Here is a 25,736-nt window from a genome sequence, read left to right on the forward strand (position 1 = left end):
CTGACATGTTGCCAACGCCGGATAAGGAAGCCAACGATATGGGCGAAGCTCGGGAGAGCTTTTACAACCATGGTTGGCAGCGAAAGCTTTTTTCTAGAACTCCCATCTAGCTGAATCAATGTTTTTTTTCTAAAATTATCTTATTTTCTTTCTTAAAACCCAGACCTGAAGTCTCAGTATGCAACAGGAAGGTAGCTACCAAAGGGGGCACCCCCTCACCCATTCCTTTCACGGGATGACACGAGTCATACCACTTGGAGGAGGGCGAGCCACCCTACTCAGGAGACAATGGGGACAGAAGGAGAGGAAACCCAGCAGCCCTCCATGAGTTTGCTCCTTACTTTGTGAAAGAACTGGAGAGCAGTCCAAGGAAAGCCACTGCTGCTCCCGCCGACGATGTCACTCGGCAGCCAATCCAGTCCGTGAAGATGCTGACGACGGGAGAGAAGAGGAAGATCATGCCCATGGACAAGGCTCCGACCCATGCTAGACAGAGAGGGAGAAAGAGAGATCAGTGATTTCCGGAGCCAAAGCAGGTCAAGTCTGTGCCAATTTTTATCCCATGGTGAGCTCGATCTTGGCACCTTTCCGAGAGACATTTTCTCAGGAGATGCGCGTAGCACTCTACTGGTGTTATGCATGTCCAACCAACGTTATTAGGTTATGTCGGTTTATGTTTTAAAGTTTTATATGATAGTTTATTTAATGGATTTGATACTTGTATATTCTTTCATGCTGTTGTATGTTTGGATTGGCAGAATGTTTTGTGCCAATTTGTATTTTTACTTTTGATTATGAGTCGCCATGAGTCACATTTTGAATATGATAGGTTATAAATGTAAATAGATAAATAAACAGATCTCTGGCATCATGCAATACTGCGGTAAAAATAGCCCCATGTTCCCCAACCACTGAATAGCTTCGCATCTGCATTGTATGGGCCGTGCTATTTCTGTCACGGCATGTGGGATTCTCCGGGCAAGGACACGATGATGGTCTGGCTTTAAGCGTGATGGCGGGAGGCTCACCAGTTCCCCCATTTACCTCCCAGGACGACCTCACTGGTCGGGCTACTCAGAACGTAAGAGCAGCAGCTTTATAGCTAAGGTCATCCGCTCCGCTCAGGAAACGAGAGAGCGGCAGGTGCCCAGCATGGGCAAAAGCCCCTTCCCGAGCTCAGATATTAGGACTCTTATGCCGCACAGGAAATCTGTGACCCAAAAAGGCCGTTTCTGTCAGCACGGTGCTAACGGTAAGTTACCAGGCAAGCTGCGGTCATATTGTTTTAAACTGCATTTCCAATATATTTTGGTTTTCAGTGCGAATGATTATTTTTTCTAAAAAAAAAAAAAAACCCAGGTTAATTCATACCTCTGACAATATTCACAGATTCCCCAAGACTCCTGGGGTTCCCTCACCGAGTGAGGAGCCATCGATTTTTTAGCTATTTTATTATTCTCTTGCCTCATCCCTTAACAACTGAAGGTGCAGTTCTTGCCCTGCATAGAAGGAGACCCCCCCTTAAAAGCCATATTCAGAAATTTAAAAAAAAAAAAATCTCGGATCAGCGTGACGAGAAAGAGTTATACGCTCACCAGTCCTGCCCCGAGGTCTCCGCCATTATGGCGTTCTGCACATCATCCAGTGCAAGAGCATGGGAGCTGCATCAGCATGTCGCGGTGCTCAGAGGTCCACCGCGCACCGCTCACCGACCCATTTTGCCCGCATTAGGTTTTTTGATGTTTTGCAACAAGTTTCTAGAACATGCGTGCATTGAAACATCGGGACCCATCGTCTGCTGCGCAATATCAGGTTCTGCAACAAATGCACCACCGCCAGAACTGAAAACAGCGGCAGTGGAATGGGAAGTGCAAACTGCTCCCAGCCCACACAGACAGACAGACAGACACACACCCCTTTTGGATATTTCCCCCCCCCCACCCAAAGCTTCTTCTTCAATAATCCCTACAAGGTAACATAAATCTAAGACATTTCTAGAACAAAGGAAGGCCCATCGACAGCTGCATTGTATATAATGGGGTGAGTGGGAAGGGTGCGGCAGATGTTCCTAATTCTCCGCCTGTGAAAGGGATCCCTGTTTTGTCAGAGGACACTGCATTCCTCCGAAGCCTGGCTCCTGGAAAGCCACCACTGGTATTCCACGCTTGGCATGCGCGCTCTTCACCGAGGCAGACCGCACAGCATTTGGTAATCAAATCACAACCTCAAAAAGCCGAGCCCAGCCGGGAGCTGCCAGCAGAGTACAAGACGCTGGTAATGGTTGCACAGGAGAGGGAATGCGCTCAGGTTTGGACTTGTGCTCCTGACCCAGTAACAGCCTCTTACCTAATTTCCAGCTGGAGAGGAAGCTGTGACTCGAGGGGGTAGATGGGGGCAGCCCGGTACAGACACAAAAACAACAAAAAAAAAAAATTCCAAATCCTGGATTATAAAAATCTAAATGAATCACCAGTTCCACAATGTTCTGTTTTAATAGACTGTTTTGGACGAAGTCCTTTTGGCTGTCATCCTCCTCAAAGCTCACAGCAGGTTTTCGAACGCAGGCTGCTGGGGCTGATGCAGCTATGGAAACTGTGCCTGGGGGGAGCCCGTAACTGGAATAATAAGGTGACTCAGCAACGGACCCCATACGCAAGCCTGGAGGGACGGGAGAATTAGGCCCGTCCAGCGTAGCCCCCGTGTTCTGGCACGGCCCCTGCTCAGCTCCGGCAAAGGCAAAAAAGGCAAAAAGGCTGTTCTGTCTTTAGCCAACACTAAAGTCGCATGAACCTCGCTCGGAAACTGCCATCGGCCACAGGGCATGCGGTGAACTCCAAGACAACGGGCAGGGAAGTGGGCTTCAGTCTCACACTAGTCAGGGGTGGGGCCCCCCTGGCCTGGCAGGAGTGCTGTGCAGGAGACCTGGCTCCTTGTGAAACTGAAGGAAGCCCAGCCACCACGCAACAGTGACACCCACTGGCAGGTCCAAGGGTGCCCTGGTGACAGGCGACGGAGGGAACCGCAGTCAACTGGACTGGAAGGTGGTGGGGGGGTGGGGGGGGTTTAAGAATCCCTCAGGCAGTTCTGAATGAAGTCTCATAACACCATATTTATTTATTTTATTTAGAGACTTTTATATACCAGTATTAGTAGGGACATCATTCCGGTTCACATTTGAACAGCAGGTTTGAAAATACATATTAAAAGGGAGAAAGAACTGGGAGGGGGATAACACAAGAGCAGCGTAGAAATGTAGCTTAACAACAGGCGAACATAGAGCTCCTTAATATAAGGAATATAGGATAGTCTTTATGGGAGATAGTATAGCATCGTAGGAGGGAGAGGGAGGGCTAATCCGCATAGGTTTGTTTAAATAACCATGTTTTTAACTTCTTTTTGAATTTGATGGTGCATGGTTCAAGGCGTAAGTTTGGAGGGAGGGAGTTCCAGAGTGAAGGGCCAGCAATTGAGAGGGCACAGTCGCGTGTGGAGGAGAGGTGGGCTGTTTTGAGGGAGGGTACTAGTAGAGTGCCTTTGTTGGCAGTTCTGATGGGCCAGGTAGACTGATGAGTCTTAAAAGGAATGTCTAACCAGTTGGAGTTGTGAGCGTGAATGGATTTATGTACAATGGTCAGGGTTTTGTAGTGAATTCGGGAGGGGATAGGGAGCCAGTGTAAGTCTTCAAGGATAGGGGTGATGTGTTCAGATTTACGGGTCTTTGAGATGATTCTAGCAGTCGCATTTTGTAACATTTGTAGGGGTTTTATTGTGGAGTAAGGGAGCCCTAGGAAGAGTGAGATACAGTAGTCCAATTTAGAGGAGATAGTGGCTTGGATCACTGTGCAGAAGTCTTGGGTGTATAGTAGTGGTTTAAGTTTTTTTAGGACATTGAGTTTGAAGAAGCCTTCTTTAAGTATGGAGCTGACGTATTTCTTCATACTGAGTTGTTGATTAAGGAGAACTCCAAGGTCCCTTACGAAGGGTTGGGCTGTGGTGATGTTGAGATTGGGGTCATTAGACGGGGGGGGGGGGAGGGGGGAGAGTGGAGGGAAATAAGTAGAAGTTCAGTTTTGTTGGTGTTGAGTGCGAGGTGGAGATTGACGAGTAGAGAGTTGATGGCCGCGAGGCAGTTTTCCCAGTGTCTCAGGGCGTCAGAGAGTTGTGAATAGGTATGATGATCTGGACATCATCCTCATGTAGATAGAACTTTGGTTTGAGTTCAGAGAGAAGCTGGCAGAGTGGGGTGAGGTAGATGTTGAAAAGGGTGGATGAGAGTGATGAATCTTGTGGGACTCCTTGTTGTAGAGGATGGGGGAAGGATAAGGCATTACCAATTTTAACAGAGAGCTTTCTGTTCGAGAGGTAGGATTTGAACCAGGCAAGGGTTAGGCCTGAGATGCCAATGCTTTCCAAACGGGTAAGGAGGTGATTATGGCAGATGGCGTCGAAAGCCGCAGAGATGTCAAGGAGGGCGAGGAGGTAACTGTGACCTTGGCCCATTCCTCTCAGGAGGTGGTCAGATAGGGTGAGAAGTAGCGATTCCATGTTGAAATGTTTCCAAAAGCCAAATTGCGAGACGCGGAGGATCGAGTGGTTTTCAAGATCGTCCATAAGTTGTGTATTAACAACTCTTTCAATAAGGGTTTGATTGAGTTGGAAGTTCAAAAGCAGCAGGAGGAAACTGCCAGGCCAAAAAAAATCAAAAGCTTATATGCTGTGTATTTTCACCACCTTGCTCGTCCTTATAGGGTTGGAAAGGTGGTTTAAAAGGAAATCAGTTGTTGTTATTATTATTATTGTCATTATTACTAGACAAATGGCTAAGAATCTTATATAGTTCCCACTGAAAAATACCCATTTTGTAAATAATTCCCAGTTGCATCCACTACAAAGTTTGCATGACATAATTAGTTGTGAAATTCTGTAATGTGGCAAGTTGTGCTGAATTATCCCATGGACAGTGGTCACTTTCTAAAGAAAAGAAGGTACCAAGCCAGGGCCAGGGGCCGCCTCCAGCTGCAGCAGGGAGAAGGAAGTGAAAGTTCAGGTCGGCAACAGAAGCTTCCGGGTCAGCCGGAGACCTGGACTCACCCCCCCCCCCTGCCCATTTAATAAAAACACAAATTGCCATTTCTGTGCTATTTTACTGGCTGAAGGGCACCGGCCTGCCTGCTTGCCACCCCCGCGCCATTTCTGGTTTCCTCTGGAGCTGCCCTCTCCCCCTCCCCCTTCGAGAAAGCGGGGGCATTGTTAAAATAATGCCGGAAGCCGGGCCCGCCCAGGCTCCTCGGCACCTTCGCCCCCCCCCCCCCCCATCACTCGACGGCTTTTTAAAAACTGCACTTTTCAGCTCATTTTACAAATTCTCGTGGCGGCGGCACCGACCCAGCAATGTCAGCGTGAGCATCTCGCCCGAACTGCCCTCCTTAGCCCGCAGGTTCCCGCTCGGGGCTCGTCCCTAAAAATGTTAACAACAGGGGGAGGCTTCCACAGCAGCGCATTACAGAGCACAAGAGGGCGAGTAAATCCATTTCTCTTGTGCGACGTAAACACGGGGCCCGCTTCTTGGATGCCAGGATTTGGATGCAGATGGACCCAGCGGGAGAGGTCGCGATAAGAGCCCGGTTTACAGTGACGGTCTTGAGCTTGCTGGACGTTTAGACTGGGAGCCGTGAATCCAACGGGTCTCGATCATGACTTGCACCAGGGGGGTGAGAGGGAAGGGCTGTTGTTGTGTGTGTGTGTGTGTGTATGTGTGAGTGTATGTGTGTGAGTGAGTGTGAGTGAGTGTGTATGTGAGTGTGTGTGTGTGACTGTGTATGTGTGTGTGTGAGTGTGTGTGTATGTGTGTGTGTGTATGTGTGTGTGTGTATGTGTGAGTGTGTGTGTGTGTGTGTATGTATGTGTGTGAGTGTGTATGTGTGAGTGTGTGTGTGAGTGAGTGTGTATGTGTGAGTGTGTATGTGTGTGTGTGTGTGAGAGTGTGTGTGTGAGAGTGTGTTGTGTGTGTGTGTGTACAGGTCCGCCATGTGGCTTACTTTACTGGCTTGGCGTGCAAAGGGGAATCGAGCCCACCTACTCTGTTTTGGAGAAAGCTCCCTGGCATGCACATGCCCTCCAGATGGCGGGCGGTGGTCCCAGCTGTCCCGCACTGGGACGTGCATCCGGAGGATTCACCTGCAGCCCAATAAGCAAGCAGGTTGAGGGGATGCATTGAGGCTGGCTACTGGTGGCTGTCCAGGAATGAACCCTTCCACCCCCAGGGAGCGAGGTTCAGTAAGAAGCGCCGTTCTTGCTCCTTTCCACTGCAGAGTTCGAGTGATCCGTCGCCCTTCCGTCTCCGTGTTCTCCGCACTAAACGTATGTTACGATCTCTCTCTCTCTCTCTCTTTTCTCCCCTCTGCCAGCCACCGTTATCACTGCAGTATTCTCCTGCTCGTCTTTGTTCTTTTTGTTCACCGTTGGCGCTTTTATTTGGCATTTCTTTCGATTTTGATCAGCGTGATTGCGTCAACATCGCGGGAACAATCGTCAGAGCTGCCCGTTACTTTTCACCTGTTATTTCCCCCCCCCCCTCGAGCTAAGCACCTTCCCAGAGACATCTACATTTTACCCTCCTAACAATATGTGCGATAGGGATCCCCACCCCATGTGCATTTAAGGGCTGGGCAGTATTCAAACCACCAGTTTACCTAGGGCGATCTGGATGGTTACCTAGGTAATCATTTACTTATGCAGGTAATTGCCCGGGCAATTGGGAATTTATGCAGGCGATTGGGTATTTATCCAGGGAAATGGCTTTTGAGCAAGCTGGGTCTGGCGCTGCTAGGAAAACCGTAGGCACAGAAATAAAAGGGTCAGAAAAACAAGCTGTAGGCGAGACCTTTTTTTTTAAATTGAACTAAAACTCCCTTCATCAGGTCAGTGGGGCCTGAACAGAGAAACAAGAAAGCGCAGAATGTGACAGCGGGGAAAAGACCACCGGGCCCGTCCCAGGGTTAGCCCAGGGTCCTTTCCCGTTGCCACAGTCAGATGCTGCGTGATCTCTGGCCTTACCTTCGCTTCTGCGCCTCCACCACCTCCACTGGGAGATCCTCTCCCGCACCCCCACCCCCCCCACCCTTCCCTAATGTTACTCCCAAGTCCACCTCGATCCTTTCCTCTGAAATCAGCGCCAGTTCTGCATTACCATTCGTGCTGTGTAAGAGAGGGCCGCAGTGTAGCAAAGCGAGCGGCTTTTTCGTGAGAAGGGGGACACAGCCCCAGGTCTATTGAGGTAAAACTGTCTCTGCCGCTGTCCTCCTGTGACCCCGGGCTTCAGGGGGAGCCAGGCACACCTGAGTCATCTAAATGTATAAAAGGTTCTCTGATTATTGAAAAATGGCTGCTTCCATCTACTCTAAAGTTTCCAAAAAAATCACAGGTGGATGAAAACCAGCTTCTGCTATTGTCCAGATTGTCTTTCCAAGCTCCCCATAATGTAAAAGTGCAGTGACGGCATCGCCTTGCCTTTGAGCACGACAGACAAAATGATGGCTGGGGCTCAAGGGGCAGGTGATTCTGCACAGAGGGAAGGATGTCCAGAGGCCCTTTCACCCTCTCCTGAGGAGACAGAGGGGCTTCGTAGAGGCGTACAAGTGGGAAAAATGACAGCCTGGGCAAAGAATGGTGACCAAGGCTGGAAATAAGCATGATCCCAGGGCCAAGGGAAGGAACTGCAAAATCTGCCTCTTCCCGTGCCAGCGGAGAGAGCAGGGGAAGCCCGGGTCGTGGAAAGGTTGTCCTGCGCGTCTAACTAACTCACTCCCCCCCCCCCCCCCCCCCCCATGCTGACTGGAGAGCAGAAGCAGTGCACCCGGCCGTGTCTTCCTCTTCTGACACTCGGGCCCGACCGTGGCCTTCAATCCTGCTGAGCTCGCAGCAGCCCACGCGGTTCAAAGCTGCAGCCCGAGCGCTACCCCCTGCTCACTTCCTCTCCCCGTCACCGATGAGCGAAGGAGAGGCAAGAGGACTGAGGGGCTGAACAGAAGGGTTGTGAAGGGACTAGAGGTGAAGTGAGGGGGTGGAGGGGGGGGAGAGAGTGAAGAGTTAGGGGATGGAGGGTGAGCGCAGGAGTAAATGAGAGAACTGGAAGTGGCTACAGGGGAGGGGCAGCAAATAAGGGGATGGGACAAGAGTAAACGAGGGGATCAGAGAGGGTGCTGGAGGAGGGAGAGAAACAGGGCTAGGATGTGGGAGCAGGAGGAAGTGAAGGGATAAGGGAGAGGAGGGGAGTGAATGAGGTGGTTGAGGCAAGAGTGGTTGAGGGGGAGAGGATGAAGAGTAACAGGGGATTTGGTACAAAGAGTGAGTGAGGAGCTCACGGGTGTGAGTGAGGGGACTGGAGGAGGGGGTGTGGAGAGAGAGCAGGTTGAGTGGAGGGGATCGGTAAGAGGAAGGGTGTGAGTGCATCATCCCTCCCTCTCCTGATCCTAGGTCGCTTTCCCCAGCTCAGGATCCCCTCTTTCTCCTCCCCCTTTACCTCTCCTCCTCTCCTTCCCTTTCCTCTCCCTGCTCCTCTGCCTCTATCCCCCTTTCATCCTCTACCCATTTACCCCTCTTGCTTGAGATTCCTTCTCCATTGTCATTCTCTGAAATCCTCTCTCGTTCCCCATTCCCCAGATCCCGTCCCACCATCCTCCCAAGAAAAAAAAAAATGAACCGGAGACAGAAATGTTAGAAAAGGACTTTATTTGTATGAAGCAAAATAAAAATATGCAAATACATGCAAATCTATGCAGCAGCATTTTGAAAACTCTGACATACGTATTGCTAATCTTGCTGCAGAAAACCAGGGGGCACTGGATGACTAAACAATCGTGGATTACAAACTGGTTAAAAGACAGGAAACAGAGAGTAGGATTAAATGGACAATTTTCTCAGTGGAAAAGGGTAAACAGTGGAGTGCCTCAGGGATCTGTACTTGGACCGGTGCTTTTCAATATATTTATAAATGATCTGGAAAGGAATACGACGAGTGAGGTTATCAAATTTGCGGATGATACAAAATTATTCAGAGTAGTTAAATCACAAGCGGATTGTGATACATTACAGGAGGACCTTGCAAGACTGGAAGATTGGGCATCCAAATGGCAGATGAAATTTAATGTGGACAAGTGCAAGGTATTGCATATAGGGAAAAATAACCCTTGCTGTAGTTACACGATGTTAGGTTCCATATTAGGAGCTACCACCCAGGAAAAAGATCTAGGCATCATAGTGGATAATACTTTAAAATCGTCGGCTCAGTGTGCTGCGGCAGTCAAAAAAGCAAACAGAATGTTAGGAATTATTAGGAAGGGAATGGTTAATAGAACGGAAAATGTCATAATGCCTCTGCATGGCTCCATGGTGAGACCACACCTTGAATACTGTGTACAATTCTGGTCGCTGCATCTCAAAAAAGATATAGTTGTGATGGAGAAGGTACAGAGAAGGGCAACCAAAATGATAAAGGGGATGGAACAGCTTCCCTATGAGGAAAGGCTGAAGAGGTTAGGGCTTTTCAGCTTGGAGATGAGACGGCTGAGCGGGGATATGATAGAGGTGTTTAAAATCATGAGAGGTCTTGAACGAGTAGATGTGACTCAGTTATTTACACTTTCGAATAATAGAAGGACTAGGGGGGCACTCCATGAAGTTAGCAAGTAGCACATTTAAGACTAATCGGAGAAAATTCTTTTTCACTCAACGCACAATTAAACCCTGGATTTTGTTGCCAGAGGATGTGGTTAGTGCTGTTAGTGTAGCTGGGTTCAAAAAAGGTTTGGATAAGTTCTTGGAGGAGAAGTCCATTAATGGCTATTAATCAAGTTTACTTAGGGAATAGCCACTGCTATTAATTGCATCAGTAGCATGGGATCTTCTTGGTGTTTGGGTAATTGCCAGGTTCTTGTGGCCTGGTTTTGGCCTCTGTTGGAAACAGGATGCTGGGCTTGATGGACCCTTGGTCTGACCCAGCATGGCAATGTCTTATGTTCTTATGAAAGCAAGCACCCTGTTTTTAGCCGGGCCCCAGAGAGACAGAGGGAGATGGCGGGAGTTGGCGGAACCTCTCCTAGGACCCTGCTTCGAGCACTAGACGACATCTCTAACCGCTACGTTTGCCTTTGGAAGTTTCCAAACGGTGCTGTCAGGCCCTGCTCCCCAGAAAAAGGCTGCATATTTATTTCTGCCTGAATATCGGCCCAAATTATTGTTCTTGTCGTTTCGAGCACCCCGGAGGGTACGGAAGCTCTCCGTGCTCGTAGCTCGGGTTAGTTTTCTCTTCGCTTATGTTATCCCAATATCACTAATTAGATTTCTGGCAAAAAACTGGGTCGACAATAGATGTTCCGGCAATCAGACATATTGTTATTCAAACCAGAAGCTGGATTTCTTCAGCCGCCTAAAAAGGGGACCTAATTCCATTGCCTGCTGAACTGGGAAAATAAATAAAAATAAAAAGTTTCTCACAGCTCAAGGTCTCATTTGAAGTGAAGCCCTGGGAAATCAGGATTTCCTGTGGCTAATCACACGCGCCCGTCATCGCAGCCCCCGCCACAGCTTCTTTCATCTTCAGACCTTCTGGGCCCATTCACCAGAGGGCTAAAGACGGGGCCACACGAATTATAAACCCCAGGCTCCAGGGCACTCCAAAAACAAAGGCAGGAGGCCTCACGGCCCCCAACAACGTCCTCGCGCGCGGCCCTGGACCGCCTTTTGAAGCATTCCAGACGCACGGAGGAAGGGGGAAAACAAAAAAAAAAAAAAGCCCCTTCTCAAGCAAACAAGAGCAAAGCAGAAAGGAATAATCACAAAAGAAGGCCTCGAGGGGCTCGTTTTGTTCCCAATGCGCCACCAATTACTCTGGCGCAGGTCACAAAGCGGAGGCCGAGCTCTTTGCTGATGCGAGCACGGTGGCCCCCCCGCTGCGCTGAAAGAGCCCCCTAATAGGATTTAAGTGCTCCATGTCCCAAATAACCTGCTTCAGAGGCCAGCAAGAAACAAAGACGGGAAAGGCAATCAGCGCTGGGAAAAAGATGCACCCCTCTCGTTCAGTTTATTTAAAAAGAAACGCGCGTACGTGTTTCTGGAAACCTTGCTCGCTGGTGACCGCTTGCCGGGGAGAGGGGGGGCCTCTAAGTCTGTTTCAGCTCCGCCACGGTCCGGCCGATGCCGACCGGGCTGCGAAGCCACAGATTCCTAAGCAATGTGAGGTCGGGGCCCCCCCCCCCCCGAAGACCACAGACAGCTCCCGAGGGATCTGTTGCACATTAACGATGTGCACCGAGCTGTGCAAACACAGCTCCGAAAGGACCAAAGGCCATTCCGGGTACGCCAGGGAACAGGGCCGCGCTCCGTGACTCTCAGGGGGGGTGGGGGGCCGGTGCCCTGAATCTCAGGCAGCAGAGAACAGCTTTCTGCAGCCTGCTCCAGCCAAAATGCAAGGCACGGGGGAAGGGACTGGGCCCTGGAGCAGACTAAGCCCAGAGCAAAGCCAGGAAGAGCCGCTCTGCTCCCTAATCCAGTCCTCCCCTCCTGTTGTTTCCCTCTTCCCTCCTGTCCTGTAGGGAACGGGGGGGGGGGGGGGGGGGGGGGGGGTGTGAGGCTGGAGCGGACAAGAGTTTAGGTTTTGTCTGCATATTTCTATTTATAATTTGTGGTCAATTATTCTGTATTTGACGAGGGCATTTTTGCTCCTGTGTAGTTACTCTGCCAACGTGTACTTGCTGGTACTCCAGCTTGTTCTGTCTTCTCAGTAGGGAGGAGTTTGGCGAATTGTAAATTTTGCATTTTTTAGCCCACTTTTCCAAAATAAGGCTCAAAGCTGCTGACAGCATTTTCAGAATTCCCTTCCCAGAAGAGCTTACAATTTAAGGGGCTGATGCAATAAAGTGCGCTCAGCCTGGCGCGCGTTTCGGATTGCGCTAGACCAGCACCCAATTGCAGTAAGGAGATTAGCGCGCCCGGAGCACGCGACCAAAGAATGCGTGCTGCACCAATCAGATGTAAATTGCACGTAGATGGAGGACATTAGCTATTCCCCCCCGCCCCCGATGCAGGGAAGCGCCGGGCGCCAACCCACACTTTTTAACGCGGCAAATTTAACTCCGCCTCGGGGGTGGAGTGAAGTCGGCTTGCGCTCAGGGCTCATGAAAAGCATTAAAAAAAAAAAAAATAGGTTCTTCGTGCTGCAATAAATGTGTCCTCCCCTTTAGCATCATTGTGACACTTTAATTTACTGCTTTTGGGTGGAGAAAAATAATTGTACATTTTTCACTTTCATTTGAAAAAAAAAAAACACCCCACTTTTCTCATGGCTACTGCTACAGGCTCCGGAGTCCAGGAAACCCACCTGGGGAGCACGGCACGGGACTGCGAGGCAGGAACTCGGGGACAAGGCGAGGGCTGGTCTTTCCACCTAAGCCAGTCACCCTTCTCCTGCAGGCTGAGCCCCTGGGCTCTGGGGCCAGCGGGGGTCTCCGCGGCAGCGCATCAGCTGCGGCCGCGTCCACACTGGCAAGGCTCGGGACAGAGGACAGGCCGGAGACAAGGCTGGGACACGGCAGGCAGGCAGGGCAAGGCAAGGCTGGATAGTAAGCGGGACCTGGAACTGGACAAGAGAAAGGTGGGACGGGGCAAGAAGGCAGGACTCTGGCACAGGCAAGACCGGGAGACCGGGACAGACAGGACAGGGCCGAGAAGGGAAACGCAAAACAAAGAACGCATGAGCTCCAGGCAGCAAGGCCTGGTACAGGCAGAATATGGCCCGAAGGCCTCAAGACAGGGAACAAGGCAAGATAGGTAGGAAAGGCTGTTTAAAACAATTTACACGTCCACAGCAAGGGGCGTTTAATGTTTTTCTGAGGTTGCTGAAGTGAATTATAACAAAAAAAAAGAAAGACGCTGGTTGAAATTGGGCGCCTGAGTATAAAACCGTTGAGCACTACGGACGCACAATTTTCCTACATCGCTGCCTCTCATTTAAATATTGCAACCGGGAGCCTGGGGGGAACGTGGCTGCCCGCACGTTAGGGACAACGCGCGCTCCATACCGGCGCGCGTTTTACTGCATCGGCCCCCTAAGCCTGTTTCCTGAGGTGAAAGTAGATAATAAACAGGCCGATACAGTAAAGTTCGCGGGGAAGAGCGGGCGAGCAAGTGTCCTGTGCGCGCGATTCAGTAAACCAAAATATTTAAATTAGGGCCGGCGGTAAAAGAGGCGCTAGGGTAGTGTCCCTAGCGCCTCTTTTTACCGCCGGCCCTAATTGTCCCTGGCGCCTCTTTTTGGACAGGAGCGGCGGCCGTCAGGGGGTTTGACAGCTGACGCTCAATTTTGCCGGGGTCGGTTCTCAAACCCGCTGACGGCCACGGGCTTGGAAACCGGACGCCGGCAAAATTGAGCGTCCGGTTTTCAACCCGCGAGCCACCTTCAAATTTTTTTTTTTTTTAACTTTTTTAATTTTCGGGACCCTCCGACTAAATATCGCCATAAACTTAGCATCAACCTCCCAGACTCTCGCCAGCATGCACCGTGGATAGTTTTGAAAGTTGGGCCAACAGGATTTCTGTGCACGTTCCCGGTGCCCGGAGAAATTGACGCCTACCTTTGGGCAGGCGCTAATTTCTGAAAGTAAAATGTGCGGCTTGGCGCGGGAATACCTAATAGGGCCATCCACATGCATTTGCATGTTGCGGGCGCTATTAGGATCGGGGGGGGGTTGGACGCGCGTTTTCGATCCCTTACTGAATAAGGGGTAACGCTAGCGCGACGAAAACGCGCATCCAATCACAAGTTAACGGTGCGCTCCGCCGGAGCGCCCTGTACTGTGTCGGCCTGCAAGCTGGGGAAAGAACAGTACTGTGGTGAAATGTTCTCAGGGTTGCCTTCTCCTAGGCAGGGTTGTTGCCGTTTGAATCCTGGGACTTAGCGCTCTTTCGTATGGGAGGTTTACCATGCAGATTGGAGCGGCTTTGTTTGGGGTTTTTTTTTGCGTTACTTCGCAGCACGCCTGGTACTGGAGAGAGTCTGCCGCTGTTACTGTTTCCAGCAGAAAAGACTTAAAAGAACAAAGAGCCAGGATCCTCTCTTCCTGTCCAAATGACTTGTGAAAATCAGTGGCTAAAAAGCCGGGGCAAGCAGTTGGCCTTCCTGTGATCCTGGCTCCAAGGGGGGTGGCAGCCGTTCCCGATAAGAGGGGGCAGAGACTCAGTACCGCGCCTGCAAATGTGAACATGGAGAAAAGGGCCTTGCAGGGCGGAGGAGCCTTCAGAAAGTACCATGTACCTTGCTATTTGTAAGCGACACACGCGCATGCATTACCCAAGCTCGCCTGAGCACTTTGGCACCCTGCACAATTTAAACCGGACTCGTCTGCTGTCTGCGGTTCCTGGACCCTGCAGGGCTGGGTGAACTGGTGGGGGAGCACGGGGCGTAGTGCCGGAGGCAAACGGGTGGAGGTCAGGCAAAAAAGCCCCCCGCCCCGAACTCTATAGAAGCAGGTAAGTATGCGAAATACGCGCCTCCGTGTTTAGTTCTGTGCTTATTATGCGCAAATTGTTGCAGATATTATAAGCATAAAACATACGCAACATGGGGTAGATTTTAAAATGTGCGCGGCACATTATAAAATCTGAGGGCCGCGTGCACATATGTGTGGGGGACTTTTGCAATTTCCAAGCGGCAACACGTTTGGGCCTTCCCCAGTTCCCTAACCCCCCTACCCCTTCCCCTCTCTTCCCCCCCCCTTAAACCCTACCTTTTTTTTTTTTTTTTTTTTAATGTTTGTCGCAGCACTTACTTCAGATCCCCAGGCTGAACCTAAGCTGCATGCGCCAGCCGGCTGCCGGCCCACGAGGCCGGGGGACATCGATCTATGGCGCTGTCCTGGCCGCCCTGCCATTCCCCGTCCCCCACTCTTTCGAAGAGGCCCGGCAGTTGTGCACGTACCGGGGGCCTGAGCGCGTGGCCGGGCCTCTTTGAAAATTCGCCCAGCATGCGCAAAGCCCAGCCACACGCGCGCGTGAACCCCCGGGATTTACACGCGCCGGGCATTTAAAACCTACCCGATTTCTTTTTAAAACGGTTATAGAAAGTAGATGTGTTTTTGCGTTACAAATACACACACGTAGTTTCAGGGCATTTTATAAACTTAGCATCAACCTCCCAGACTCTCGCCAGCATGCACCGTGGATAGTTTTGAAAGTTGGGCCAACAGGATATTTTTCCCCATGTCCATCACTTTGCACTTGTCTATATTAAATTTCATCTGCCATTTTAGGTGACCAGTTCTCCCGTCTCACAAGCTCCTTGGGCTTTAACTACTTTTTTTTTTTTATAACTCTTTATTTAACAAACTTTTTCGGCATACAAAGTACAACCAGATCCAATCTACATCAAATACATAGCACGGCACAAGAAGGAAATCAAGGTGCATCGGTAAAAGAACCCATAATGCAGATGATATAAACCCCATAGTCTTTCATACTTATACATTTCCCCTTTTAGGTCATAACGCAATTTTTCTAGATCAGCAATATCACGGACCTAGGACCACCAGTAAGCCAAAGTGGAAGTGGATTTCCAAAAAGTAGCAATAGTGAATCGTGCTGCCAATATCGGTTGTCTCACTAGTTTCCTACATTTCACCAGTACCAGAGATCCATCCCACTTCCCAAGAACACCCAGCAAAGGCCTAACATGCACAGGAATATCAATAATGTCAGCAACGTTCTACAACACTTGAGACCAAAAGGTTTGCACTACAGGACAATACCACCACATATGACTAAAAGAACCTCTTTGATGACATCCCTCTAGCCATCTGAATTAGAGCCCACGGAAGACTTTGCATAAAATGGCGGGGTGCAATAAGTCCTATGAAGCAACCGGACCATTAGCTATGGACGTCTTGTACAAAATGGAGATGTGATCTGCAGAGGTCCAGATAATTTTCCAAGATCTAGAATCGAGATCAAGACCCAAATACGTGTTCCAAACATTAATCAGCTTTTGAGAAGTGACTTTTCCAAATTTGTCAGCAAGTATGCCCCGATATACAACCGCTACACCCTTCCGGAGAGAACCGACAGTGATGAAGCTTTCCATACCATTTAAGGGACGAACAGGCTGTGCCAAGGCCAAGTGGCCTTCCAAAGCCTTTCGCAACTGAAAGTAGCAGGCTCGAGAGCCATGTTCCAATTCATAACCATTCAGAAGCTCATTGAACGCCAGAAAACCATTTTCATCCCACTACTGTGCTACACATAGCAAGCCCTTATCCCGCCATTGGTTTCTTTTTCGAAATTAATTTAACCATAGAGCTACTTAAATCACTGAAAACATGAGCCGGAATAAGTCAGGGAACAGTGCTGAAACTTATACAGCTATTTCGGCAGAATATTCATTTTCAACAAACTAATTCTTCCAGTCTAGGAGACAGTTAGATGGTCCCAATCCAGCATGTCCTGTTTAATTTTACCAACCAACCCAGCAAAATTAGCCGCGTATAAATCTTTAAACAAAGTAGGTTATATATGCCTAAATATTTAAACTCCTCCTGCACCTGTCGAAAAATTGAGAAACAATCTGGCAAAGTCATCTTAGGGCCTAAAGAAAAAAGCTTGGGCTTGTCTAAGTTTATTTTGGAGCTGGAAAGATTGCCATAAGATGTCAGAAGATCAAGAAGCGCTGGACCTGACACGCATGGATTAGGAAGATAAAGTAAAACATTGTCAGTGTACAACAAGATTTTATGATCCTGCCCTCCCATTTTCATACCCTGAATATCTGGATTCTGCCTCACTGCCACCCCAGGCGGCCTGTTGGCCAAATCAGCAGAGGTGAACCCGGGTATCCCTGACGGGTGCCACGTTCTATAGAAATGAAAGGGGACGGCACTCCATTAAAAGCCTAGCCCTAGGCCTTTCAAACATAGCTGATACCCCAAGAGACAAATTCCTTTGGAAGTCCAACATGAGTCAGGGACCTCAAATAAAAAGGCCCTTTCTGCGTCCAATGAGAGAATCAGGCCCGGTATACCCCTTCTACGGGCCATATTGATGATATTAAACAACTGTCTAATGTTGGATGTAAACATCCTAACTTTCACAAAACCAGTTTGGTCTCTATGTATGAGATTAGGAAGAACCTGTTTCCAGTCTCATCTGCAACGTTTTGGCCAGTATTTTAATGTCAGAATTAAGGAGAGATATATATAGGCCGATAAGCCTCACATTCCTCCACATCCTTACCCTTTTTATAAATCAAATATATAGTAGCATCGGCCATCTCCCCCAGAGAGCCCTGCACTGAGCCTGCTGCACTAAAGAGGGGAAAAAGAAACACAACAATATCCAACGTGTATTTCTTTAAAAAGTCAATGGCATATCAGTCAGGACCAGGCCATTTACCAACCAGGAAGGGCCTTGATCGCAGACTGAATCTCCAGCATAGTAAAAGGGGCTAAGAGCAATTCCTCATGAGTCTCAGTTAACTTTGACAAGTTCACGGAACAGAGGAAAATCTTTTATACCCTTTGAGCTATTTCCAGCACCTCCACAGGGTCCGAGGTGCTACCCCGTCTAGCTTTTAAATTTTATGAATATGAGCCCTAGCCAAGAATGCCCCAGTTTTATCACCAGATTCATGAAATTTGAGCTTAGTTTATTTTAGAGCCCTGCCAATCTTGCCTGTCTCTAAAGATCTGAGTTCCCTTCTCAAGGACTCCAAAAGCCGCCTCGTATCATTTAAAAAGGCTTTTTTTATGTTGGGTCCAGGCCATAAGCACATCTGCTTTTTTACTTTTCTCCATCAGCAGGAAACTAGCATAGCTAATGATCTGCCCCTCAAGAAAGCTTTAAAAGCTTCCCAGTGCAATATGGGAAGTGTATAGTCCCCAACCGGATTATAAGCATTAAATTCCAAGACTGCATATTTCAGCAGTGTAAGGAAATACTTATCACCCAAAAGAGAGTTATTCAAAACTCACAGTAAAGGCTGGTTGCCTGGGCTGGCCTAACAAGAGGCAGAACCTTAGGGAATGATGATCCGAGTGGGCACTACTCAACATTTCCGAAGCACCCATTCGAGATAACAGATTAGGCGTGCACAAGAAACAGTCAATTCTGCTGTACATGTTGTGCCTGGGGGGAGTGAAAGGCATAATCTCTTTCCGTAGGATGCTGATGCCTCCAAACATCAACAAGCCGTAAGGTTTCAAGTAGATCTTTAGTACTGAGAGAGGCTTGAGACGTAGATTTAGAGACGGATGTCCTGTCTATCAGCGGATCAGGGCATACATTCCAGTCCCCTCCAATACATAAAGAGGCAGCCCCAAAGACCAACCTATCAGTAAGTCTTTGATAAAAGGCAGCTTGATCTGAATTCGGACCATAAACATTGGCCAAGGTAAAGTTAACACTGTGTAAGGAGCAATCCAGCAATAAATACCTCCCTTCAGGGTCTTTAAGAGAGCAATGAACCACTAAAGGCAAATTCTTATCAGTCAGTATGCAAATACCCCTCTGCTCTTCAAATTGTAAGAGGTATACCAAACCCACTCAATTTTTCATGCTCCACATTTATAAGATGCATTTCTTGAAGCATCACTATTTGAGCTTTATGCTTTCGTGCTAATTTAAGGATGTGCTTCCTTTTAATAGGGGATGAGATTCCACAAACATTCAGGGACATACAGATATCTTTCATTTCACTCTAAGAAAACTTATAACAGCCTCACCAGTGAGATTTATGTTATACTCAAAGATCATGAGGCAATATACAGCCAATCTGAGGCCACAGAATGAGTACCTAAGAAAACAAAAGAAATTAACCATGCAATCAAAATAGCATATTAATGCTGTGCAGACTCTGCTGTTTACCCCAACCCAAAACTGAATGCAACAGAAACCCCCATTCACCCTCCCTATAACAACCTATAACAACCCCCACCCAAAATCTCCTTTATCCCTCCCAGAAACTATCCAACCATGTAGCTGTAAGGACCTTAAACCCCTCCAGTGGGATTTCCATGACCTGACGGGAGGATCCCGCCACTCACCCCAGGAATCCACTTCCCCAGACATCCAAACTGACCCCTCTTAGACTGGACCTCTCCAAACCCCAGAAATACCAAACCAACCACCCCCCTTGACCAATTGCATCCACAAAGTCCCCCCTACCCCAAGACCTGACAGACCATGAACGATAGCAGTATAAAAAAATAATAAAATAAAACAGTATATAGGAAATGCTAAGAATCTGTACATGTCATCCAATAATATGTATAAATAAAAATGTACATGTTCGTTGTTCAAAATCTTAAATCTCCGAAAGTTCTTCACCGATTGCTTTGAAATTTTGACACAATGTTGCATTCGAATACGCGTGTGTTTTTATATACCTATACTAGCCGTTAAGCTCGTAACAACGGGCTACATTTAAACGTTTTTTTGGTCCATTTCCTTCCCACTCATTCTCCTTCCCACTCCCTCCCCCTCATTCTCCCTTCCACCTCCCCTCCCCATTCTCCCTTCCACCTCTATTCTCCCTCCCACTCTCTCCTCTAGTCTCCCTCCCCTCCCCCCCTTTCCCTCGGATGGCGCAGATCTTCCGTCTGCGCCATCCGAGGGAAGGGGTTGTAGATGAGCTGAAAGGGGAGGGGATTGAGAGAGGGGGAGTGACTGAGGGGGGGAGTGACTGAGGGGAGGGAGGAAGGTGAGAGGGAGGAAGACTAGAGGGGGGAGGGGAGGGAGACTAGAGGAGAGAGTGGGAGGGAGAATAGAGGTGGAAGGGCCGCAGCCACCACAAATGCTCTTCGCCGCTGCTCCTCGCCACCGCTATTGCTCCTCGCTGCCGCTGCTACTGCTCCTCCCTGCGCCATTTTTTTCAGGCCTGCTCCACTCTGACCGACATGCTTGCCCGCGCATGCACGGTAGAGCTGCTCTCTACTGCGCATTTGCGGCACGTCGGTCAGGGCTCCCTTATCTAGTAGACTATATAGATGTCCCACCTGTGACAGGTAAAAACATGTTTTTTTGCAAAACAGTGCCATCTGTTGGACATAAAAGCAATACACGCTATCTACAATATAAATGGGCTCTGACCGATGGACCGCAAATACGCAGTAGAGAGCAGCTCTACCGCGCATGTGCGGACGATAGAGCTCTGTGCTACGTGCTGGGTGTCAAAGAGGGGAGGAGGAAAGGGCAGACGTGTCGCCGCTCCAAGAAACTGCTCAGCCCGCTCCTCCACCGCTGGGGAAGGGGGAGGGAGTAGGGACTGCCGGACAGTTACACACAGGAGCAGGAAAGGGTAGAAGAGTCGCCGAGCCAGTCCGTCCACCGCCGGGGAAGGGGGGGAGGGAGTTGGGACGGCCGGAGCAGAGCAAATGCGCATTGTGAAATTAAACATATTAGAAACGTGCGCTTTCTCTTTTCCATTTAACCAGACTGAGCCACAGCAACGCGTGGCCGGGTACAGCTAGTAGTAGTAATAATAATAATAATAATAATAATAATAATAAAATACCAACAGTCCTTGAGAAAGTCAGGAGCAGCCCTCCATCACACCACAATAAATGCTATGATTAACAAAGTTATACCAATAGGGCGCTTCTGATATAAAATAAAGATAGAAAAAGTGCACGCAGCAAAGAAAATAAAGGCCATGGGAAAAAGAAAACCGACAATGTTGTAGCAAAAAAAAGTCAAACAGTGCCACGGCTATCTCTATGTAAAGGACCATTCGCCTGGCTCCAAACTGGACTCTCCTACATGTTCCACAACAGGATGCCGAAGCCAAACTTTGCTTCCAGGAGTGGAGCAGGACCTTGAACCAGCCTGGTGAGTCTCCCCAAAAGTTTTCTACATTTGACTGCTCTCTAAAGAAAGTTCAGTCTCAGTCAGAAGCTGCTAAAGAAAAAAAACAGAAACTTCCAAGGCAGCTATTCTGCTTCTGACTTAAAAGCCTTGATCTTCACTCCCTGTGCAAGCTCTGTACCAGTAAAGCCAGGAGGAAAAGAACTAATCGATACTGGAATTACAAGTGTAAAACCTGCACAAACTTTCGCAGAAAACAACTGTCACTAACTTTGCTTGCAGAGTTTCATTGGCTTTCACATTTTCTGCTCAGACCTCTGCTTACCCAAAACTGCAGGGATTAATTAGCTTCTCTGTGAAACATCTGAGAACAGTGTGTGCTTTATCCAACTGAAAGTTACACACACCAGAACCAGAGACCCAGGGCCAGAAGAGCTTCAGTTCTAACCCTGCCAGTTCAGCTAAGAGATTTCATCCAGCATTGAATCACTCTGTAGCTAGCTCTCAGCCATCTGCAGCCAGTGCATCCCTGCTGCCTCAGGAGGTCTCAGGTCTAGGCATGCCGCCCCAGGACGGGCTCTGAAAGCAGTGCTGCTCCAAGAGGAGCCATAGTCACACCGCCCAGCAGGGGACGCTTCATCACAGTCAATCTGCCCAGTAGGGGTGCTTCATCTCAGCCAGTCCACCCAGAAGAGGGCATCTGCCTGCAGCTAGTCTGCACGGCAAGGGGTGCTTCTTCCCAGTCCACCAGCCCAGAAGAGGGTGTCTATTCACAGTCTGCCAGCCCAGAAGAGGGGGGTCTATCCCAATCTGCCAGCCCAGAAGAGGGTGTCTATTCACAGTCTGCCAGTTCAGAAAAGGGCATCTATTCCTAGTCTGCCAGCCCAGAAGAGGGTGTCTATTCACAGTCTGCCAGCCCAGATGAGGGTGTCTATTCACAGTCTGCCAGCCCAGAAGAGGGGGGTCTATCCCAATCTGCCAGCCCAGAAGAGGGTGTCTATTCACAGTCTGCCAGCCCAGATGAGGGTGTCTATTCACAGTCTGCCAGCCCAGAAGAGGGGGGTCTATCCCAATCTGCCAGCCCAGAAGAGGGTGTCTATTCACAGTCTGCCAGCCCAGAAAAGGGCATCTATTCCTAGTCTGCCAGCCCAGAAGAGGGCGTCTGTTTTCAGTCTGCCAGCCCAGTCAGGGGCATAAGTCAACAGATCACTGAAGAGTGGTATCCTCTAAGCCTCGCCTCGCTCTTGCAGCCTGAATTCCCAAGGAAAGTGGGACTTCAGAGGAGGGAGTCTTAAAGGAGGGGGGGGTACATTGCATTTTCGGCCGCTGCACGGCCTTCCCTCCACCAGAGAACTCCGGCTCTGGACTGTACTCTGCTACGTGTCCCTGGTTTCTTGCCTTAGCCAATCCTATATGTGCCACCAGGGGACCTCCGTGAGCTCACTCCCCTCTCTGGTCAAGCTCCTCTTGCACCACGCCTGACCCCAGCCCTATTTAACCCTGTCTAACCTCTGCCTCAATGCTTCTTCCTGGCTCCCTGCTCCAGCCACCCGTGCTTTGCGGCCTTCCCTTGTTCTGACCTCTGGGCCGTCTGATCTTTGCTCTGTCTTGCTTGTTCCTGTGGCCCTTGGACCTCCTGTTTCCAGTTGCTTCCTGTTTAGCTCTATGGTCTGCAGGCCTTCTGATCCTGGTTCTGTCCTGGGGTCTCTTGGCCTTCAACTCTATTCCCTGATCCCTGGCCTAGCCCTGAGGCCTCCCTAGGTCTCTTCCTGCCGCTAGGCCTTTCTCTGCCTTGCCCTCCAGGGTCATTCTGTCTTGTTTGCCTTCGGGCTTTATATTTCATTTTCTGTCGTGTCCTTGTCCTGTCTTAGTCTGTTCGTGCCCCAGCCTTTGTTCCGGTTCCACGCTTATCCGCAGTCTGTTCCTGTGTTCCAGTTCACCCTTACCTCCACACAGTTCCAGCCTGCACTCCCTTCCTGAGCTCCAGCCAGTCTGCACTCTGTTCCTGGGTTCCAGTCCAGCCTGCACTCTGTTCCTGGGTTCCAGTCCATTCTGCATTCTGCTCCTGAGTTCCAGTCCAGCCTGCATTCCGTTCCTGAGCTCCAGCCAGTCTGCACTCTGTTCCTGGGTTCCAGTCCAGCCTGCACTCTGTTCCTGGGTTCCAGTCCATTCTGCATTCTGCTCCTGAGTTCCAGTCCAGCCTGCACTCCCTTCCTGAGCTCCAGCCAGTCTGCACTCTGTTCCTGGGTTCCAGTCCAGCCTGCACTCTGTTCCTGGGTTCCAGTCCATTCTGCATTCTGCTCCTGAGTTCCAGTCCAGCCTGCATTCCGTTCCTGAGATCCAGTCCATTCTGCACTCTGTTCCTGGGTTCCAGTCCATTCTGCACTCTGTTCCTGGGTTCCAGTCCATTCTGCATTCTGCTCCTGAGTTCCAGTCCAGCCTGCATTCCGTTCCTGAGATCCAGTCCATTCTGCACTCTGTTCCTGGGTTCCAGTCCAGCCTGCACTCTGTTCCTGGGTTCCAGTCCATTCTGCACTCTGTTCCTGGGTTCCAGTCCATTCTGCATTCTGCTCCTGAGTTCCAGTCCAGCCTGCATTCCGTTCCTGAGATCCAGTCCAGTCTGCACTCTGTTCCTGGGTTCCAGTCCAGTCTGCATTCTGCTCCTGAGTTCCAGTCCAGTCTGCACTCTGTTCCTGGGTTCCAGTCCAGTCTGCACTCCGTTCCTGAGTTCCAGTCCAGCCTGCACTCCCTTCCTGAGCTCCAGCCAGTCTGCACAGCCTGCCTTGCTCCAGCCTCACCGGACCCCCCCCCCCCAAGTGTCTCATCATGCCATCCTGCTCCACTCTGGATGTGGTGCCCACCACGTTCCTGCAGCAAAGGTGCCACGATAGCTGCATAAAGTCTTATTTTCGTGTTTATCACTCAGATCAATCTGTCCAAGCTGGACAATGGCTGTTTCCCCAATTGCATTCTCACTGATCCCAGTTTCTACTGGCAAACATCATGCCATTACTAAGATCACAATTCTTGATGCCAGTCCACTGGGTAAACTCTTTTACTGTTACATAAGCAAGCTGGCAACATTGCACATGCACAATTACACTGTGCCCTGTTCGTTTTGTTTCACTGACAAAGGTCATGGTCACCCTGACAATGGCCCCCATACTGCAAACTCAGCTTTTGCAGTGAACACATAGGCTAGCCAAAGTGCAAGTTCACAACTTCACAGCTCGCCAGTCAATTTTAATTGGCAACCATTGTGCTGTCAGTGATGTCGCAAGTCCTGATGCCAGCCAAGTCTGCTAGATCGGCTGTGAATAGATGACCGGCGGCCGCAGCCGCACCGTGCATCATTCGGTATTCGTTGGCCAAAGGGGTAGTGCTGTCGGTGAGATCGTAGCTCCTGACACCAGCCTAGAAGTGTACAATCTCGGCTCCTGATGAAAACTCTCTGGCTGGCAAGATTGTGTAGTCGGATCGCCGTCCTTAACACCGGCCATATGTGTTGGCTCAGCTGTGTGCATGCACGACCGGCTAAAGTCACAGCTGCACGAGTTCATGACCCTGCAGTCGATTTTCACTGGCAAAGGTGGGTGCTGATAATAGAATCACAGTCCCTGTGCAAACTTAGGCTGGCGAGATGGGCAGTATCACTGCAACAAGAACATAGAGCAAATTACCCACGACACATTTAGGTCTGTATAATGGACCTCCAACCTTAACCTTCCCTGCGGTATTACTGCAAAACCAGTTACAGTGCAGCTCACAATTTTGCTTGTGCACCGCCTAAGAAAGCTCCTAAGCGACAGTGAACCTTCCTTTACTCATAGGAGTGCCCAGGGGTTTTTTTTTAAAAATAGATGCACGTAGGATATACATTCCCTATCTCTCTTTAAATACGCATTATTGCAAACAGCCGCAGTACTTTCACGTTTATAGATACCATATTCAAAAAGCACCCCCCTAACATTAATGCATCTTCTAAATGATGCCCCGGGGGTAGCAGGTATTTCAGTGGAAAATCTGCAACACACCCTTCTCCTCCCCAGATCCATGCATATACCACTTGTTCACAATCAAGGTGACCTTTCATGCCTGGACCACCAGGCATTATTTGGTTAACGGCCAACATGTGAGGAACAATCTCCTATGTCTTTTGGCCTTCAGAAAGCCAACCTGGTTCTTTTCTGTTCAGCCGGGGGGGCTTCTAATTTTTTTTCCTAAACATCTTTTTATTGCATCAGCAGGGATACAGAAATCCATATTTTGTATAAAAACAAAACATTTCTATAACATCTTAATCATCGCATGCTGATTGCCTGAGGACTTCGTGGTAGGGGCATGCGCTGCACATTTTTATGCTTCTATTTTTTGTTTTGTTATGATTATTGTTTGTTTTATGTAAAAAAAAGAAACAAATAAAATGATTTAACAAAAATGGTGTCTGTTTTCTGAGGCTCTGTCCACTTCCCCCTGTCATAAATGCCCCAGGATCTATCTTATCCTGTCTGCTGAGTCTTCACGGCGCTCCTCCCCTCTGCAGCAGTGATACAAAATTGCACCGGCCAACCTGATGGTGGCGCCATTTTGGATTTCTACCATACCCCAAAACTGCCACAGTCTCAGCTCAGCCGGCGCCCTTTTGTATTACTGCACCAGTGGGGCAGAAGCGACTGGGGAAATCGCTTCTGCCCTGTAAAGATCCTGTGAAGAGGAGGGGGGGGGGGGGTAAGACAGTATTTCCCAACTAGTGTACCATCAGACCTGCTCAGGTGGGCCACAGAAAACTCACCACTGCTTGATGTTCAGGCCGGGATCGGCAGCCAAGCTCCGTTCTCATCACCATACAGCAAAAAGAAGCTCTTAAACAATGCAAGAGCTGCTTTCTCAGCACA

General features: G+C 49.4%; 1 protein-coding gene across 3 annotated transcripts in view; it reads right to left on the bottom strand.

Moving 5' to 3' along the window:
- Positions 1–25,736, bottom strand: part of SLC16A2 (solute carrier family 16 member 2) — a 177,525-nt gene that overhangs the window by 48,353 nt on the left and 103,436 nt on the right. For 2 of the 3 annotated variants that reach the window (XM_029607673.1, XM_029607672.1), the window contains exon 2: positions 342–486. In XM_029607673.1, coding sequence (XP_029463533.1) covers positions 342–486 — 145 coding nt within the window. Of the gene's footprint in view, positions 1–341; positions 487–2,346; positions 2,666–25,736 lie in introns of those variants that run through there. The other variant, XM_029607674.1, reaches the window with a different exon arrangement.

This window comes from Rhinatrema bivittatum, chromosome 6 (genome assembly GCF_901001135.1).
Source record: "Rhinatrema bivittatum chromosome 6, aRhiBiv1.1, whole genome shotgun sequence".
Taxonomy (NCBI): domain Eukaryota; kingdom Metazoa; phylum Chordata; class Amphibia; order Gymnophiona; family Rhinatrematidae; genus Rhinatrema; species Rhinatrema bivittatum.